The following is a 20,372-nucleotide window of genomic DNA, read 5'->3' on the forward strand; positions in this document are numbered from 1 at the left end:
GCATGATGCTGAGTGGGGGTGGAGTGTGCATCCCTCTCAAATGAGAGACACCAGAGGATGAGAATGGTAGGAACATCCTGTCCTCAGAGCCCACTCAAAGCCCCTGGGGCTGGCTCTGGGGCACACAGATGCCTTGTCCCGGTCCTGTGATGCGTCTGAAGACTGTCCTTAGGAGGACAACCTGGGAGGGCCTCTGCTTGCTCCAGCGCAACCTACTCCTGTGGTAAAGTCTCCACCACGGGAGTTTGGACCATGAGTGACAGTGATTCATTGTCTCAGGCCTCGGAGGCAGCCCTGAAAGTGCCTTGCCTCATTCAGGATCTATAACAAAGCATAGGTTTCCCAGATCACCCATTACCATGACCCTTGACCCCACTTCAGCTCCTCACTTCCTGTGGGCCTGAGTAGGCTCCTTCCAGGGCCGTGCCCAGGGTAAGACTCACCTGGCACTTAAGGACACAATGAGGAATGGCAATAGCTCCAACGAGCAGACAATTCACGGTCTTTAGCTCTTCTGGGGGCACAGGGGTGAGGATGTGGTACAGCCGCTTCTCCATGTCAATGCCTCTACAGATGCCTTCAAGACAGGGGCACAACACAAAAATCAGCGTTTCGGAAGACATCAAACCTCCCCACCACTAGAAACTGCAGAATGGCTTTGAACATAAGTCTTTATTTCAGTTCCGTTTTGTTTTGAAAATACAAAGAGCTGGCCGGGTGCAATGGCTCAAGCCTGTGATCCCAGCACTTTGGGAGGCAGAGGTGGGTGGACTACCTGAGCTCAGCAGTTCGAGACCACCCCGGGCAACACGGTGAAACCCCATCTCTACTAAAAATAGAAAATATTAGCTGGGCCTGGTGGTGTGCACCTGTAATCCCAGCTACTCAGGAGGCTGAAAAAATAGAAAATACAAAGAGCCAAAAGATGGAGTCCTTGAAAATTCAGACCGTTTGTACCTTCCCTTTGCTCAGTTATAAGGAACCAAAATGGTCTACATGCAAAAGTCCTAAATTGGACCGGGCGCGGGGGCTACACCTGTAATCCCAGCACTTTGGGAGGCCGAGCAGGTGGATCACCTGAGGTCAGGAGTTGGAGACCAGCCTGGCCAACATGGTGAAACCCCGTCTCTACTAAAAATATTAAAATCAGCCGGGTGTGGTGGCACGTACCTATAATCCCAGCTCCTTGAGAGTCTGAGACACAAGAATCACTTGAACCCAAGAAGTGGAGGTTGCTCATGCAACCTCACCTTGAACCCCACCTCCTTGACCAGCCCAAATAGACAGAGAAAGACTTTGCCTCAAAAAAAAAAAAAAGTCTTAGATTGTTTTAATTAAGGTGAGTACAGGCCAGGGAGAAAAATCCACCACTAAGGAACATACGGAAAATAACCCGACCTTTCCCCATCACTGTTCCTCCTTTGTGGTGTGTCCTAAACGACACAATTTCTGTGGAAATGCTTCTGAGAAATACAGAGTTGTCCAAATCTGAAGTGTGCATTTCAGGACTTTGCTAATCTGGGATTACTTAGCTCCACACCCTTCCAAAACTACACATTCACTGACCTCGGGAAGCCAGGGCTGGTCAAGGAGGTGGGGACCCAATCCCACTGGGCACTTCAGCCCCGGTCCAGACCCTGGATCTGAGCCATGGGAAGTGCCAGGCTGTGGCACAGCTGCACCTGGGTTCAGGTCATTCCTGGCTGTGGGGATAAAGTTTTTAAGAGTAGAAGTGGAAAGTTCATTTAAGAAACTTTTCAGCAGATGCTGGTGGCTGACTAGCAAGGTGAGAACAGGTAGAGGAAGCTGACATATTTTGAAGACAGAAGCCACCAGATCAGCTAATGGCTGAAAGTAGCAAATGAAGACCAGGGGATGCCAAGAGGGGCCAGGGTCTAACCTGGACATCACAGTGAATCTTCCAATAGACCAAGCATGAGCCTGGGGCAAGGAGGAGAGGGTACAGGCAGGAGGACCCTCAGGGCCCCAGGTCTGCATGCCACTGAGACACTCTGGAGATACCTGCTGGCAAGGTGGTTTGGAACACAGCTACACAGCTGTGTTGGAGGACACTGCGGAAAGGGAACCCCTAAAGATGGATTTAGGGCCCAGCAGTGACTGAGGCAGCCTAGGGGAGAAGTGTCAAGCAAGAATAAGAGGGCCAAGCCAAGCCCAGGCCCTTAGGAAGCCTACATTTATGGGAGCCGGCAGACGACGCAGAGAAACAGCTGCTTCCTTCGTAGCCCCAACCCCTAAGGCATGCTGTATAGACAAGTGGGGAGTTCTCTGATCTCTGCAACTTAGACACAGCTAAAGGTCAAGACCAGTCATTTACAGTTGAAGCAGTGGATCCTTTTCAGTAGGTTTATGGACAGGTATGTTTTACTCTCAGACTCACCAAACCCCAAGCAGTCACATATCGGAGTCTGGGCAAGCAGGATGGGCCCATTCGTGTATCCTCTGACGTCATCCTGGATCTTGCAAAGACCAACCCAGCTGGCATTCACAGCATACAGTATATGGGTAGGGGCGACATCAGAGTGGGTAATCCGGAGTGCAACTGCATTAAAAGGGACCTGGAAAATGAATTTGCATCTCACTCTATTCATTGCTACTTTGAAAGACTACTTGTAATTTCTACAATTAGATTAGCCAGCTATCTTTGGCTAGGTCTGCCAAAGTGCCTACCCAAAATTATCTCTAAAGAATAAAAATGGCTGGGGATGGTAGCTCCCACCTATAATCCCAGCACTTTGAGAGGCTGAGGTGGGTGTACCACCTGAGGTCAGGAGTTCAAGACCAGCCTGGCCAACATGGCAAAACCCTGCCTCTACTAAGAAAGCAAAAATTAGCCAAGCATGGTGGCACATGCCTGTAATCCCATCTACTGAGGTGGGGTGGGGGGGCTGAGGCAGGAGGATTGCTTGAACCTGAGAGACGGGAGGTTGTAGTGAGCCAAGATCATGCCACTGCCACTGCACTCCAGCCTGGGCAACAGAGTAGAGACACTGTCTCCAAAAAAAAAAAAAAGTAAAAACACTGGGTGAGGTGTGGTGGCTGACGCCTGTAATTCCAGCAGTTTGGGAGACTGAAGTGGGTGGATCACGAGGTCAGGAGTTCGAGACCAGCCCAGCCAAAATGGTGAAATCCCATCTCTACTAAAAACACAAAAATTAGCCAGGGATGGTGGTGTGTGTCTGTAATCCGTTACTTGGGAGACTAATTTTTATATTTTTAGTAGAGATGGGGTTTTACCATGTTGGCCAGGCTGGTCTTGAACTCCTGACCTCATGATCTGCCCACTGTCAGCCAGATCTGTCACCAGTTGGCCTCCCAAACTGCTGGGATTATAGGCATAGCCACCACACCCAGCCTAATTTTCGTATTTTTAGTAGAGACCAGGTTTTGCCATGTTGGCCAGGCTGGTCTTAAACTCTTGACCTCAAATGATCTACCCACCTTGGCCTTCCAAAATAATCCCAGCTACTTAGGAGGTAATTAGCTGAGATTGTGCCACTCATCCCAGCCTGGGCAACAGAGCGAGATTTGGTCTCAAAAAATAAAAAATAAGGTCAAGATCAGCCTGGGCAAAGTGGCAAAACCTGGTCTCTACAAAAAATACCAAAATTAGCTGGGCATGGTAGCACATGCCTGTAGTCCCAGCTACTCAGGAGGCTGAGGCTTGAACCCAGGAGGCAGAAGTTGCAGTGGGCCAAGATTATGACACTGCATTCCAACCTGAGTGGCAGGAGCAAGACTACATGTCAAAAAAAAAAAAATTAGCTGGACACGGTGATGCACACCTGTAGTCCCAGCTACTTGGGAGGCTGAGGCACTAGAATTGAGAATCACTTGAACCCAGGAAGTGGAGGTTGCAGTGAGCCAAGATTGTGCCACTGCACTCCTGCCGGGAGTGCAGGCTTCAGTCTCATCCTCAACTTTGACTACACAACTTCAGGCGGACTCCCAGTCCCTGGCCTTGGTTTTACCATCTGTAAAATGGTGGTAGTAACAGGACCACGGTGAGGAGTGGCGTTAACGCAGGCTTAGAACAGAGTACTGCAGAGTAAGCGCTTCAGAAGTGCTACCTACTGCTAGCTCTGTTTTTCCTTCATCCTCAATCCTAACGCTATCGTGCTTTCCTCCCAAAATAATCCTTAGCACCCTGGATTCCAAGTAGCAAATACTCTGGTGTTGGAATCCACTTTTGACAATAGTAATGTGAAATACTTTCAGAGTGAGTGCTCTCTGCCCGAGCGCAGTGGCTAACACCAGTAATCCCAGCATTTTAGGAGGTCAAGGAGGGTGGATCACCTGAGCAGCCTGACCAACATGAAGAAGCCCCTTCTCTACTAAAAATACAAAAAAATTAGCTGGGCGTGGTGGTGGTGCATGCCTATAATCCCAGCTACTCGGGAGGCTGAGGCAGGAGAATCGCTTGAACCTAGGAGGCAGAGGTTACAGGGAGCTGAGATTGCCCCATTGCACTCCAGCCTGGGCAACAAGAGCAAAACTCCATCTCAAAAAAAAAGAAAAAAAGAAGAGTGCTCTCTGGGTGCCAGGTTCCATTGTGAATGCTCCCTGAATCCACACAATCACTCTCTCAGGTCCAGTACCACCCCCGTCCTACGGCTGAAAAGGGGAAGTGCTGGAGCAGCCACTGGGACCAGGTGGGACATTCAAACCCAGCACGGAGCAACACTGATCCTCATCACAGCGCCATGGCTAAGAGCAGTCACTGGAGCTAGACTACCTGGGCCTGCATGTCAGGCCGGCCCCTTGTGCTGAGTCCCTCAGCCTCTCTGCATCTCAGTTTCCCCATCTGTAAAATGGGAGTAACAACAGAACCTAGATCACTGGGTTGTTCTGAGGATTACATGAGCAACGAGTTATGGCGTGGTTAGAAGACTGAGCAGCACACAGAAAACCACAGACGTTGTGTGTTAACAAAATGAAGACAATTTCTCCTGTATGTTCAGATTACCTGATAGGGTGTCAGGCTATGTAAAGGAGTAAGTGGTTTTGGCATCGGGGGCTGCAGCTGGCTAAGGTAACTCAAGACAGACAGCTCTCGAAGAATTTTGTTATGTAATTCTCTGAAAAGCAATTCAGAACAAGGTAAATAAGGATTTAACCCTCCGTGGCCATCTCCCACAGCTGTCATCACACAGGCCACATTTTCAGAGTACTGGGCTTTCTGAAGCTGCCCCCACTTGACAGACCCTGACTGGAAAAACAGAAGGTAAAGACTCCTTTACCGGGCGCAATGGCTCATGCCTGTAATCCCAGCACTTTGGGAGGCCGAGGCAGGTGGATCACGAGGTCAAGACATTGAGACCATCCTGGTCAACATGGTGAAACCCTGTCTCTACTAAAAATACAAAAAATTAGCTGGGCATGGTGGCGTGTGCCTGTAATCCCAGCTACTCAGGAGGCTGAGGCAGGAGAATTGCCTGAACCCAGAAGGCGAAGGTTGTGGTGAGCCGAGATTGCGCCATTGCACTCCAGCCTGAGTGATGGAAGCGAAACTCCGTCTCAAAAACAAAAAAAGACTCTCCTTTATGTCAAAGCTGCTGGCAGCCAGAGGGAGGGGCCACTTCTGGATATTTCCACTGGGAATAACAGTTCAGAAAACAACTGGTTCTTCTTTGCAAATGCACAGCTGTGACAGACCTGAAGATTTTAGGGGACTCAGGCCTTTTTCAATGGAAGAAAATGTAGTTCTTCAGCCAAATGAGGTTTAGTTACCTATTTCTTGGGGTTATTCTGAATGCAAAATCCGTATAAACGGATATCAGTTTATGTCCAGTGAACTCAACTGGAATCTCTTTTTCTTCATCAGCAAATTCCAAAGCGTCTGCAAATTCCACAAGTCTGAAACCTCGATTTCTCATCTTGGTCTTGCTTTTTGTGTACAAGCCGTCTATGTCATCTACATACTGCGGGGTAAGGTCTGGCATGCATTTACTGTGGTCAGAGCTGAACTGAACCACGTGGCTGGGAGACAGCAATCGGATCAGATCAATGAGAAGCAGGAGCCCCTGGTCTGTGAGGAAGGAGACATTAGCACAGCTGACACACTCAAGAACAGTGACACATTCATATTACAAATGGGTGCATTTGTTCTAAGACAAAGAAACCGTCAGTAAGATGGTCTTAAAACTGGGCTTTGGCTGGGAGCAGCAGCTCATGTTTGTAATCTCAGCACTTTGTCAGGCCAAGGTGGGCGGTTCACTGGAGGCCAGAAGTTTGAGACTAGCCTGGCCAACATGGCAAAACCCCACTTCTACTAAAACTACAAAAATTAGCTGGGCATAGTGGCGCACACCTTTGGTTCAGCTACTTGGGAGGCTAAGGTGGGAGGATTACTGGATCCCGGGAGGTGGAGCACACAGTGAGCCAAGATCATGCCACTGCACTCCAGCCTGGGTGACAGAGTGAGATCCTGTCTCAATTAAAAAAAAAAAGGGCCGGGCGCGGTGGCTCAAGCCTGTAATCCCAGCACTTTGGGAGGCCAAGGCGGGTGGATCACGAGATCAAGACCATCCTGGTCCACATGGTGAAACGTCGTCTCTACTCAAAATACAAAAAATTAGCTAAGCATGGTGGTGCGTGCCTGTAATCCCAGCTACTCAGGAGGCTGAGGCAGGAGAACTGCCTGAACCCAGGAGGCGGAGGTTGCGGTGAGCCGAGATCGCACCATTGCACTCCAGCCTGGGTAACGAGCGAAACTCCGTCTCAAAAAAAAAAAAAAAAAAAAAAAAAAAAGAACCAAACAACTGGGCTTCAATGTGGATGTCTGAAAGTCAACAGCTACTCACACTGCCTGTCCTTCCCTTGCAGACGTTCAGATGTGGCTTACCTGAAACCCATCCCATAGTGTTGATGATGAGAGGGGACTCTCTCTTGTAAGCACTGAACACATATTTTATTACGTCAATATAATTCTCAAAGTTGTTTTTACAAGAAGGTTTCCCATAATATACCATCTTCTGTGGTGTCCTCAGGTGCGTGAAAGGTGGTCCTAAGAAGACAAAGGTGAGTAATGAGATGAGTAAGGGAGGATGAGTAATCAATCCTGGCTAGTTAAAAGGTGGGGAGGGTTTTATTTCAGCCATCATCACTAACAAAGAACGTTAGGAAGTATGAGACCATCCTACCTGCAGGGACACTCCAATTCCATTTTTGGAAATCTAAGCTTTCAACTTAACACAAAGATATGCTCACTTTCACATAAATGGCTAATGCCAATTATGTCCTACAATGGCCATTCATTCAACGAACACATAAATCTGCTAACTGCTGAAGAGGCTTGTTCCAGTGATTTGGGACATATCTGTAAACAAAAGAGAAAAACGTCCCCACTCTTGCACGGTTTCTATCCCCATGAAAGGACAATGAATAACCACATGTCTCTTACAGGAATACAGCACTGACTCTGCCCTAGGCCTTTCATATAGAGCCCCTAATTCTCCTAACGACCCTGAGGCAGATAGTAGTATCTTCATTTTTACAGATGAGGAAATTGGGAAAGAGACTGACCTGAACAAGGTCAGTGAGCCAGTAAATAGCAAGCTGGCTTGAACCCAGAGGGCCTGGCTCCTGCGTCCACTCCTAATCATGACACATCTCCTCTGGTCAGGTACAGGGAGCTGAGCAGCTAATGAGGGCAGGCCAGCACACTCAGCAAGCCAGTGACCTGGACTGTGTGTGACAGGGTCAGCAGGGAGATGACCTGGGTCAGTGTGATTGCAGCGAGGCCATCTGTGACAGAGATTCAACTGTCAAAGTGGCCACTATGATGGGAGCTGGAATTCAGCCAGCGAGGCTCCCTTCAAGGTTGGGGCCAGTAAGGGCAGGGATGTGGGGCAGCCAGCAGCAGAAGATATGACCTGTATAGTCTAGCGAAGACTGGACTTCTATAGATTATACTATATGCAAATATAGTCTAATCACATCCAGGTACCACCAGAGAAAGAACTTACAAATATGAAAGCAAGGAAGGCTAACCAGAATGACCCCTGGGGTGTTAAGCTGGAATCGGAATAAGTCGTAAACTCATGGCTTTATTTATTTACTTTTTCATTTTTATCTTTTATCTTTTTTTTTTTTTTGAGATGGAGTCTCACTTTGTTCCCCAGGCTGGAGTGCAGTAGCACAATCTCAGCTCACTGCAACCTCCCCCTCCTGGGTACAAGTGATTTCTCATGCCTCAGCCTCCCAAGTAGCTTGGATTACAGGTGCCCACCACCACGCCTGCTAATTTTTGGATTTTTTTAGTAGGGATGAGGTTTTGCTATGTTGGCCACGCTGGTCTCTAAACTCCTGACCTCAAGTGATCCAACTGCCTTGGCCTCCCATAGTGCTGGGATAACATGCATGAGCCACTGTGCCCAGCCTCATGATTTAAAGAAACAGATAGAAAAAGTATTCACAGAAGTACAGATCTTTATGCATACATACAGAGATACATATAGTATGTGTGGGTTTAAATGTGCAATATATGCTAGCTCTGTGCACTGAGGGGATCTAGAAATAATGACACACCAGAGGCAACAAGCACACACAGTACTGAAACTCTGGTTTCAATCTCTCTGCATGAAAAGGAGCCAGGGCTTTCTGGAAAAATAGCTTATTCCAAGGCTATGGAAGAGAAAGTGAAAGATGACCCCAGAACTTCCTGTTTTCCCTGAAAGTTAACACAGTGCTCAAAAACGGATGGAGCCATGGAATGGCTAGGGTCAGTAGAGTTGGAGGGCCCAGGTCAAGGGCACAGGTGGCACCTAGGACATAAGAGGAGCTGAGTAGGCAGACGGGTCCTAGGAGGTGGCCGGCAGGGCAGAGAGGCTACTTATACGCAGGTATATTGTACAGATAAATTAATGTATTAAGAATGAGAGCCAGCTTTCTTTCTTTATCTCTCTCCGTCGCTCTCTTTTTCTTCTTTTGACAGGATCAGCTGGGTCATGGGGTCATGTAATTATAGCTTACACCTATAATTCTAGCACTTCAGGAGGCCAAGGCAGGAGAATAACTTAACGTTAGGAGTTCAAGACCAGCCTGGCCAACATGGTGAAACGCCATCTCTGCTAAAAATATAAAAATTAGCCAGCATGGTGGTGTGTGCCTATAATCCCAGGTACTCAGGAGGTTGAGGCAGAAGAACTGCTTGAACCTAGGAGGCAGAGGTCACAGTGAGCCAAGATCGTGCCACTGCACTCTAGCCTGTGCAACAGAGTGAGACTCTGTCTAAAAAAAAAAAAGGTAGGCCGGGCGCAGTGGCTCACGCCTATAATCCCAGCACTTTGGGAGGCCGAGGCAGGTGGATGACTAGGTCAAGAGATTGAGACCATCCTGGTCAACAAGGTGAAACCCCATCTCTACTAAAAATACTAAAATTAGCTGGACATGGTGGTGCGCGCCTGTAGTCCCAGCTACTCGGTAGGCTGAGGCAGGAGAATTGCTTGAACCCAGAAGGCGGAGGTTGCAATGAGCTGAGATCGTGCCATTGCACTCCAATCTGGGTAACAACAGCGAAACTCCGTCTCAGAAAAAAAAAAAGTATGTATAAGTGTAATATATATACTCATGTGCTACATAATGACATTTTTTTCTTCAGACAGAGTCTCTCTGTTGCCTAGGCTGCAGTGCAGTGGCACAATAGCTCACTGCAACCTCCACACGCAAGGTTCAAGCAATTGTCATGCCTCAACCTCCCAAGTAGCTGGGATTACGGGAGCACACCACCATGCTGGCTAATTTTTATATTTTTAGCAGAGACGGCGTTTCACCACGTAGGCCAGGCTGGTCTTGAACTCCTGACCTCAAGTGATCTGCCCTTTTCAGCCTCTAAAAGTGCTGGGATTACAGGCATGAGCCAACATGCCTGGCCCATTATGACATTTTACTCAACAGACTGCATATACAATGGTAGTCCCCTGAGAGTAAAAAAGAAAATTATTTTTAATTATGGTGGTTATATAGTAGGTGTATATTCATGAGATTTTAATGGAGCTGAAAAATTCCTACCACCTAGTAACCTCAAGTATAACACACATAATTATGTACCATACATCATACTTGACTGATAATAAATGACTATTACCAGTTTATGTATTTACTATGGTGTATATATATATATATATATATATATATATATATATATATATTTTTTTTTTTTTTTTTTTTGAGGTGGAGTTTCGCTGTTATTACCCAGACTAGAGTGCAATGGCACGATCTCGCCTCACTGCAACCTCCACCTTCTGGGTTCAAGCAATTCTCCTGCCTCAGCCTCCTGAGTAGCTGGGACTACAGGCACGCACCACCACGCCCAGCTTATTTTTGTATTTTTAGTAGAGACGGGGTTTCACCATGTTGGCCAGGATGGTCTCAATCTCCTGACCTTGTGATCCGCCCGCCTCAGCCTCCCAAAGTGTTGGGATTACAGGCGTGAGCCATCGCACCTGGCTTACTATGGTATATTTTTAAACATTATTTTAGAGTGTACTCCTTCTACACATAAAAAACACTGAATTGTAAAGCAGCCTCCAGCAGGTCCTTCAAGCATTATCCAGAAGGCATCATGATCACAGATGACAGCTCCCTGCGTGCTGCTAACCCTGGAGATATTCTAATGGGACAGGATGTGGTAGGGGCAGGTATTGAAACTGAGCATCTTCACGCTGTGTAGGCTAAAGTGTGTGTTTGTGTCTTAGTTTTATTTTATTTTAAGAATCCTCATCTGGATGTGTCTTAATTTTTAAACCAAAAGGTTTTTTAAAATAACAAATAGGTCAGGCACAGTGGCTCACACCTATAATCCCAGCATTTTGCTGGGCTGAGGATGGTGGACTGCTTGAGCTTGGGAGTTTGAGACCAGCCTGGGCAACATGGGGAAATCCCATCTCTACTAAAAAATACAAAAATTAGCCGGTCATAGTGGTGCATGCCTGTCGTCCCAGCTACTCGGGAGAGTGGGCAGACTGCTCAAGCCTGGGAGTTGGAGATTGCAAGCCGAGATGGCACCACTTCACTCCAGCCTGGTGACACAGTAAGGCCCCACTCCAAAAAATATAAGAAATAAAAGATAAAATACATTAATTTTAAAATGGGAAACAGCTTACAGAAGAGATATAAAGAAGGTATTTTTGTTACAGCTACATTTGCATTAGTGATTTATGCTGTTACTACAGAACAGTAAAAAAGTTAAAAAATGCTTGGTGGAGTGCCTCACGCCCATAATCCCAGCACTGTGGGAGGCTGAGATGAAAGGATCACATGAGGTCAGGTGTTTGAGACCAGCCTGGGCAGCCCTTTCCCTAGAAAAAAATAAAAAATAAGCAGCTGGGTGTAGTGGTGAGTGCCTGTAGTTCTAGCTACCGGGAAGGCTGAGGCAGGAGGTTAACCATCAAATAAATAAATGTTTAAAATAGTCCTCGCACAGTGGCTCACACCTGTAATCCCAGCACTTTGGGAGGCCAAGGAGGGTGAATCATCTGAGGTTAGGAGTTCAAGACCAGCCTGGCCAACATGGTAAGACCCAGTCTTTACTAAAAAAAAAAAAATACAAGAAATTAGCTGAGACTACAGGCACACACCACCAAGCCCAAATGCTTATTTTTTATTTTTTTGTATGGAGAGGGTGAGGCAAGAGAATCCCTTGAACCTGTGAGTTAGAGATTGCAGTGAGCCAAGATTGTGCCATTGCACTCCAGCATGGGCAACAGCAAGACTCTGTCTCAAAAAAAAAAAACCAAAAAAAAAAATTTTTAAAATAAATTTAGTATAGCCTAAGTATATAGTGTTTACAAGACTAGAGTAGGCCAAGTACGATGGCTCATGCCTGTAAGCCAAGCGCTCTAGGAAGCCAAGGCAAGAGGACTGCTTGAGTCTAGGAATTCAAGACAAGCGTGGACAACATAGGGCCCTCTATAAAAATTTGAAAATTAGCCAAGTGTGATAGCATGCCCATAGTCCCAGCTACTCAGGAGGCTGAGGCAGGAGAATAATGAAAGCCCAGGTGTGAAAGCTGCAGTGAGCTGTGTTCACGCCTCTACACTCCACCCTGGGCGACAGGGTGAGATCCTGTTTCCAAAACACACCAATAAACAAACAAACAAAAGGGTACCTGGAATTACTCACGCCTGTAATCCCAGCACTTTGGGAGGCCGAGGTGGGCAGATCACTGAGGCTGGGAGTTGCAGACCGGCCCAGGCAACATGGTGAAACTCCATCTCTACCAAAAATACAAAAATTAGCTGAGCTGGGTGGGGTGCATCTGGAATCCCAGCTACTTGGGAGACTGAGACACAAAAATTGCTTGAACCTGGGAGACAGCAGCAGTGAGTGGATGTTGTACGATTGCACTCCGGCCTGGGTGACACTCTGTCACAAAAGCAAAAACAAAAAAAGAAAAGGGGAGTAGGGTGCAGCAATATCCAAGCCCTTATATTTTCTTACCACTCACCCACAGCAACCACCAGCCCTGCAAGCTTGCTCCATTCATGGTAAGTGCTCCACACGTCCCATTTGTTATCTCTTATATTGAATTTTAGTCTCCCTTTTCTTCTTTTTTTTTGAAATGGAGTCTCGGAATATTGAAGATAAATATGCAACTCGAAGCCAACACAAATCTCTTTATGGTACAAGCTCAAGGTATAATGTTGAGAGAAAATATGAAAACAATAGGTCATATGATTAGACCGTACACAAATAAAAACAGTACGCTCAACGGTACAGGAATATTGAAGATAAATATGAAATGGAGTCTCACTCTGTCACCCACATGCAGTGACATGATCTCAGCTCACTACAACCTCCATCTCCCAGGTTCAAGCACTTATCCTCAGCCTCCTGAGTAGTTGGGGTTACAGGCACTCACCACTATGCCTGGCTAATTTTTTATTTTTAGTAGCATTTTTAGTAGAGATGGGGTTTCACCACATTGGCCAGGAGTTGGTCTCAAACTCCTGATTTCAACTGGTCCACCTGCCTTGGCCTCTTAAAGTGCAGGGATTACAGGTGTGAGCCACTCACTGCCTTGACATTGTATCTTTCCTATGGTTACCTATGTTTAGATACACAAACACCACTGTGCTACAGTTGCCTATGGTATATATAGTACAGTAACATGCTGTACAGGTTTGTATCCTGGGAGCACAGGCTCTGCCAGAGACTAAGTACGGAGTAGGCTAAGACCATCTAGGTTTTTGTAGCACCCTCTAGGATGTTCACACAGGATGAATTTCTCAGGATATATCCTTGCCACTAAGCAACACGATTGTGTAATTTTAAGGAAGGATGGGAAGACTTAACCTTGTCAAGTATCAATACCACTCAGAGCAATTTACAGACTCAATGCAATCCCTTTCAAAATGGAAACAGTGTTTTCTACAAAAATGGAAAAGCAGATCCTCAAATTCATATGGAATTGTAAGGGGCGCTAGAAAGCCAAAACAGTCTTGAAAAAGAAGAATAAAGAACTCACTCCTCTTTTCTTTTGAGTCAGAGTCTCGCTCTGTCGCCCAGGCTGGAGTGTAATGGCGCGGTCTTGGCTCACTGCAACCTCCACCACCCAGGTTCAAGTGATTCTCCTGCCTCAGCCTCCCGAGCAGCTGGGATCATAGGCACCCACCACCATGCTTGGATAATTTTTGTATTTTTAGTAGAGATGAATTTCACCATGTTGGCCAGGCGGGTCTCGAACTTCTGACCTCGTGATCCACCCACCTCTGCCTCCCAACGTGCTGCGATTACAGGCATGAGCCACCACACCTGGCTCTTTCTTTTTTTTTGAGATAGTCTTGCTCTTGTCGCCCAGGCTAGAGTACAGTGGCACAATCTTGGCTCACTGCAACCTCTGCCTCCTGGATTCAAGCAATTCTGCTGCCTCAGCCTCCTGAGTAGCTGGGATTATAGGCACCCGACACCACGCCCAGCTAATTTTTATATTTTGTATCTGCCTACTTTGGCCTCCCAAGGTGCTGGGATAACAGGCATGAGCCTCCACCCTCAGCCTCTTTTTTCTTTTTTTTTTTTGAAACAAAGCTTCACTCCTGTCTCCCAGGCTGGAATGCAATGGCACGATCTTGGAGATCCTGGCTAACTACCTCCTGGGTTCAAGCAATTCTCCTGCCTCAGCCTCCAGAGGAGCTGGGATTGCAGACGCCTGCCATCATGCCTGGCTAATTTTTATATTTTTAGGAGGGTGTTTCCCCATGTTGGCCAGGCTGGTCCCAAACTCCTGACTTAAGCGATCCGCCCACCTTGGCCTCTCAAAGTGCTGGGATTACAGGATTGAGCCACTGTGCCGGGCCTCCTTTTTCTTTCTTTTCTTTTCTTTTTTTTTTTTTTTTGTTTCAGACGGAGTTTCACTCTTGTAGCCCAGGCTGGTGCGCAATAGCGTGATCTCACCTCACCACAACCTCCACCTCCAGGGTTCAAGCGATTCTACTGCCTCAGCCTCCCAAGTAGCTGAGATTACAGCCATGCACCACCACACTGGCTAACTTTTGTTTGTTTGTTTTGTTTTGTTTTTTGTTTTAGTAGAGACAGGGCTTCTCCATGTTGGTCAGCTTGGAAACTCCCGACCTCAGGTGATCCGCCCACCTCGGCCTCCCAGTGTGTTGGGATTACAGGCGTGAGCCACTGAGGCCAGCCTCTCTTTTCAACATACACTGAAGGTCCAAGCAAGAGCAGTTAGGGAAGACGAAGAAATAAAGGCACCTTAACTGGAAATGAAAAAGTGAGATTATTTCTATTTGCTGATGACACAATCTTACATATGGAAAATCCAAAAGATTCAAGAAACTGTACAACTGAGAAAGGAATTCAGTACCAGTGCAGGATACAAAATCAACGTTTAAAAATCATTTCACACTGAGAAACAGTTCTGTAAAAAAAACAAAAACGAAAACAAACCGTAGCATTTACATGTAACTATCCAAAAAAGAATCAAGAAAACAATCTCATTAATTAAAACAAAGCATCTCAATGAAAAAATAAATTAAAAAGTAAAAATAAATTTAAAGGAAGAAAACCATCTCATTTAAAATAGCAACAATAAATAAAATACGTAGTACAATAACCAAGAAGATGAAAGACTTCTACACTGAAAACTACCTTTAATTTTAATTTTTTTTTTAAGAGGCAGAGTCTCACTTTGTCACCCAGCTGGAGTGCAGCCGTGTGATCATAGCGCACTGCAGCCTCGACCTCCCAGCCTCCTGTGGTGGTGCAGGCCTGTAATCCCAGCTACTCGGGAGGCTGAGACAGGAGAATCACTGGAACCCAGGAGGCAATGGTTGCAGTGAGCCGAGATTGCACCATTGCACTCCAGCCTGGGGGACAGAGCAAGACTCCATCTCAAAAAAAAAAAAAAGACAATATTCAAGAACTGGAATAGACATTTATCCAAAGATATACAAACAGCCAATAAGTACACATTCAACATCGTTAGTCATTTAAGGAAATATAAATCAAAACCAAAATGAGACATTACTTCACACACACTCGGACTGCTATAATCAAATTAAGCATTGGTGAGGATATGGAAAAATTAGAACTCTTGTGCATTGCTGCTGGGAAAGTAAAATGTGGCTACTGTGAAAAGCAGTTTGGCAGTTCTCAAAACATTAAACACAGAACTACCACATGACCCAGCAATTCCTCTCTTCGGTATGTAGCTGAAAGAACTGAAGGCAGGATCTGGAGGAGACACTTGTATACCCATGTTCATAGCAGCACTGTTCATGAAAGCCAAGATGTAGAAAGAACCCAAGTGTTCATCAACAGCTGAACGGATAAACTAAATATGATACATACCTACAATTGAGTAACATTCAGCCATCAAAAGGAATACATTTATTTGGACAGAATCTCACTCTGTTGCCCAGGCTCGAGCGTAATGGTGCAATCTCAGCTCACAGCAACCTCTACCTCCCAGGTTCAAGTGATCCTCCTGCCAGCTGGACTACAGGCATGGACCACCAAGCCCCGCTAATTTTTGTATTTTTTATAAAGACTGGATTTCACCATGCTACCCTGGTCTTGAACTCGCAGGCTCAAGCCATCTGCCCGCCTTGGCCTCCCAAAGCACTGGGATTACAGGTGTGGGCCATGGTACCTAGCCAGGAATTAAATTTTGATACATGCTACAACATGGATGGATTCTGACAATACTATGCTGAGTAAAGTAAGCCAGACAAAGGATAAGTATTGTATGACTCCGCTTACATGAGGATATCCAGATTCATAGGGACAAAAAGTGGAACAGAGGTCTCTAAAGGCTAGGAAAGAGGACAAGGCAGAGTTATTCTCCTTTTTTTTTTTTTTTTTTGAGACGAAGTTTCACTCCCATTGTCTAGGCTGGCGTGCAATGGTGCCATCTCGGCTCACCACAACCTCTGCCTCCTGGGTTAAAGTGACTCTCCTGCCTCAGCCTCCCAGGGGAATTTATTCTTTAACGAATACAGTGTTCATTTTGAGATGACAAAAAACCACACCCAACTAATTTTTAAATTTTGTGTAGAGACAGGGTCTCACCATGTTGCAAACACAACAAAAAAGTTGTGGCCAGGCACAGTGCCTCATGCCTATAATCCCAGCACTTTGGGAGTCAGAGGTGAGTGAATGACCTGAAGTCAGGAGTTCGAGACCAGCCTGGCCAACACAGTGAAATCCCGTCTCTCCTAAAAATATAAAAAATAGCTGGGCATTGTGATGTGTACCTGTAGTCACAGCTACTCAGGAGGCTGAGGCAGGAGAATCGCTTGAACCCAGGAGGCAGAGCATAGATCGTGCCACTGCACTCCAGTCTGCCTGGGTGACAGAACAAGACTCCATCTCAAAAAAAGAAAAAAGAAAAAGCAATGTGGTACCTACTTCAGCAGCACATGCAAATTCATGAAGTGTTCTACATTATTTAAAAAAAAAAAAAGCGATGAAGAATTGTGGGTTAGGTTCTGAACCAGATAAAAGACATTAGGATAATTGGTGAATTTTCAATAAAATCTGTAGACTGGGTAACAGTACTTTTTTTTTTTTTTTTTGAGATAGAATCTCACTCTATTGCCCAGGTTGGAGTATAGTGGCATGATCTTGGATCACTGCACCTCCACCTCCTGGGTTCAGATTCTCCTGCCTTGGCCTCCCGAGTAGCTAGGACTATAAACACGTGCCACCAAATAGAGATAATTTTTGGTTTTTGGAGTTTTTCTTGAGACGGAGTCTTGCTCTGACGCCCAGGCTGGAGTGCAATGGCATGATCTCGACTCACTGCAACCTCCATCTCCCGGGTTCAAGCAATTCTCCTGCCTCAGCCTCCTGAGTAGTTGGGACTACAGGCATGTGCCACCATGCCCAGGTAATTTTTGTACTTTTAGTAGAGACGGGGTTTCACCATGTTGGCCAGGCTGGTCTCGAACTCCTGACCTTAGGTGATCTGCCCGCCTCAGCCTCCCAAAGTGATGGGATTACAAGTCTAAGCCATCACATCTGGCTTGATGAACAGTATTGATTCCGTGTTCATTTCTTGGTTTAGATAGTTGTAAAGAAGATGTGATATTAGGGAAAGATGTGTTTCTAATTTACATAACACAAAATGAATAGCAGTTCCATTTCCTAAAATGGAAAAGCACCATAGTTTGTTTTTTGGAGGTTAGAGGAGTAGTTATGGAAAGGCCATGAGCTTGGTAGGCACGTGATCACTTTTAATATTTTATACTGTTCCATTTTTTAGTTTCCATAAGTATCATTACATATGAATTTTAAAAAACCAAGACATTTGAGAAATACTTAATACATACCCAGAACTGGTTCTGTAACATTAAGTAAAGAAATGCAACCAGGAGGGGTAAATTCTGTCTGTCCCAGATCACATTCCAAATAGTCAACGCAGGGAAGACTGCAAATTGTTAAAAAAGAAAAAAGAAAGAAAATCCTAACTAGCTTTACTCTGTAGAAAGCATAATCAGACAGTCAAGATTTCATGCAATACACAGGAGGGATAATCCACACCACGCAGCACTTTAGAAGTGATGTCCCAAAGACGACAATCAGTGATTAAAAACAAGAGACCCCAGAGCAGACCCTAAGTTGGGCCTGCCAAAAAATAAAAAATAAAAACAAGTCAAGAGAAAATGTGGCACAGGCATGGTCACATTGTCCATTCATAACATAGGGACAACTTGGTCTTTCAGAGAATTTCTTTTTTTTTTTTGAGACGGAGTTTCGCTCTTGTTACCCAGGCTGGAGTGCAATGGTGCGATCTCGGCTCACCGCAACCTCCGCCTCCTGGGTTCAGGCAATTCTCCTGCCTCAGCCTCCTGAGTAGCTGGGATTACAGGCACGCGCCACCATGCCCAGCTAATTTTTTGTATTTTTAGTAGAGACAGGGTTTCACCATGTTGACCAGGAAGGTCTTGATCTCTTGACCTCGTGTTCCACCTGCCTCAGCCTCCCAAAGTGCTGGGATTACAGGCTTGAGCGATTGCATCCAGCCTGATAATTTTTTTTTTTTTAAGATGGAGTCTCACTCTGCTGCCCAGGCTGAAGTGCAATGGTGTGATCTTAGCTCACTGTAACCTCCCCCTCCCCGGTTCATTCAATCCTCCTGCCTCAGCCTCCGGAGTAGGTGGGATCACAGGCGCCCACCACCATGCCTGGCTAATTTTTGTATTTTTAGTAGAGATGGGGTTTCACCATGTACGCCAGACTGGTCTTGAACTCCTAACCTCAAATGATCCACCTGCCTCAGCCTCCCAAAGTGCTGGGATTACAGATGTGAGTCACTGCACCTGGCCTGAATTTTTTTTTTGAGACAGAGTCTTACTCTGTTGCCCAGGCTGGAGTGCAGTTGTGTGACATAGCTCACTGTAGACTTGAACTCCTTGGCTCAAATAATCCTCTCATCTTGGCCTCCCAAAGTTCTGGAACTGCAGATGTAAGCCACCATAACTTACCTCTGTTGTGTTTTAAAGGTAAAATTTCAGGTCTGGCATGGTGGCTCACACCTGTAATCCCAGCACTTTGTAATGCCAAGGTAGGAGGATTGCTTGAGCCCAGGAGTTCAAGACCAGCCTGGCCGACACAGCAACCTCCTCTGTCTACAAAAACAAAACAAAACAAATTAGCCAGGTGTAGTGATGCCCTACTGTGGTCCCAGCTACTTGCGAGGCTGAAGTAGGAGAACTGCTTGAACCCAGGAGGTAGAGGCTGCAGCAAGCCATGTTTGTGCCACTATACAGACCTGGTCTCAAAAAAAAAAAAAACTAAAATTTCCAGGAGTTCAAGACCAGACTAGGCAACATAGCAAGAACTCATTGCTACAAAAAATTAAAATAAAAAAATTCGCTGGGCATGGTGGCCCATGCCTGTAGTCCCAACTGCTCAGGAGGCTGAGGCAGGAGGATCACTTGAGCCCAGGAGTTCAAGGTTATAGTGAAGCATGACTGTGCCACTGCACTCCAGCCTGAGAAAGACCCTTTCTGAAAAAAAAATTAAAACATACACACACGACTTTGGGAGGCGAAGTTGGTGGATAAAACTAAACAAAACAAAACAGAAACATACACATGCAACAGAACTTCTAAATACAGACTCTGAGACCAAGTGTCTCCTCTTGGAAGTTCCCTGAAGACAAGGGCAAGTCAGCCCACGCTAGAGCATTGTCACATACTGCAAAACAGAGGGCAGTGAGAAGCAGATGCTTTGGCTGGGCAGCTTTAGAGCTGTATGTCTCTTCAGCTAGAAGCCAAGAAGCACTCCAACCAAATCAAAAATCCCACGTCATGCCAAAAACCTAGCAATGTGTCAAGGCCATAAGAAAAGCACTCTTACCTATTTAACAACTGGTTAATCAGGTATCTATTAAATGTTGACTTTCCAACATCCTGGGATCCACAAACCAGAATGACAGGGCAGCCATCTACTTCTTCTGCAAGGGAAACAAACATTGATTCCTAGAATTAGCCATCTTCCTTGGACACAAATTATGAGTAATAATCCTCTGGGGGTTTGGTGAACAGACACTGAGGGTGACCAGTGTGTATTACTCACCACAGGAAGCACTGACTACCTCTTCCAGGGCTGACAGGGTACTCTCAGTTAACTGAAGGCCTTTCTTTTTTTTCTCTTTTCTGATGCCAACAGACCTCAAGGCTAAATGTTCAGGATGAACCTGGGGTGATGGACTCTGAAATCAACAATTTAAACTTTAAGGTGAAAAAAGGCACATTTTTTTTCTTCAGTACTAAATTAAACAAGCCTTACAGAGTTGTGAGCCAGAGAAGATAAATTATTTCCTTCCTTTGTCTTGTGCTCTAGAATCCAACCCAACCACACGTGTTGCCAACTCTATTTCTTCCTAAAGTAGT

At 45.8% G+C, this 20,372-nt stretch overlaps 1 protein-coding gene across 2 annotated transcripts in view; it reads right to left on the minus strand.

Moving 5' to 3' along the window:
- The window catches only part of NOL9 (nucleolar protein 9), a 34,137-nt gene that overhangs the window by 4,077 nt on the left and 9,688 nt on the right, over positions 1-20,372 (minus strand). Inside the window, exons 4-11 of one of the 2 annotated variants that reach the window (XR_013519761.1) lie at positions 20,056-20,191; positions 19,837-19,933; positions 17,805-17,902; positions 6,863-7,024; positions 5,749-6,046; positions 4,985-5,096; positions 1,567-2,576; positions 444-577 (exon numbers count right to left, since the gene is read on the minus strand). Coding sequence is in view for 1 of the 2 variants with exons in the window: in XM_035307588.3 (XP_035163479.1) it covers positions 444-577; positions 2,399-2,576; positions 4,985-5,096; positions 5,749-6,046; positions 6,863-7,024; positions 17,805-17,902; positions 19,837-19,933; positions 20,056-20,191 (1,215 nt within the window). In the remaining variant the exon portion in view is untranslated. The remainder of the gene's footprint in view (positions 1-443; positions 578-1,566; positions 2,577-4,984; positions 5,097-5,748; positions 6,047-6,862; positions 7,025-17,804; positions 17,903-19,836; positions 19,934-20,055; positions 20,192-20,372) is intronic. The other variant, XM_035307588.3, reaches the window with a different exon arrangement.

The sequence above is a fragment of the Callithrix jacchus genome, chromosome 7 (assembly GCF_049354715.1).
Source record: "Callithrix jacchus isolate 240 chromosome 7, calJac240_pri, whole genome shotgun sequence".
NCBI classification, from domain to species: domain Eukaryota; kingdom Metazoa; phylum Chordata; class Mammalia; order Primates; family Cebidae; genus Callithrix; species Callithrix jacchus.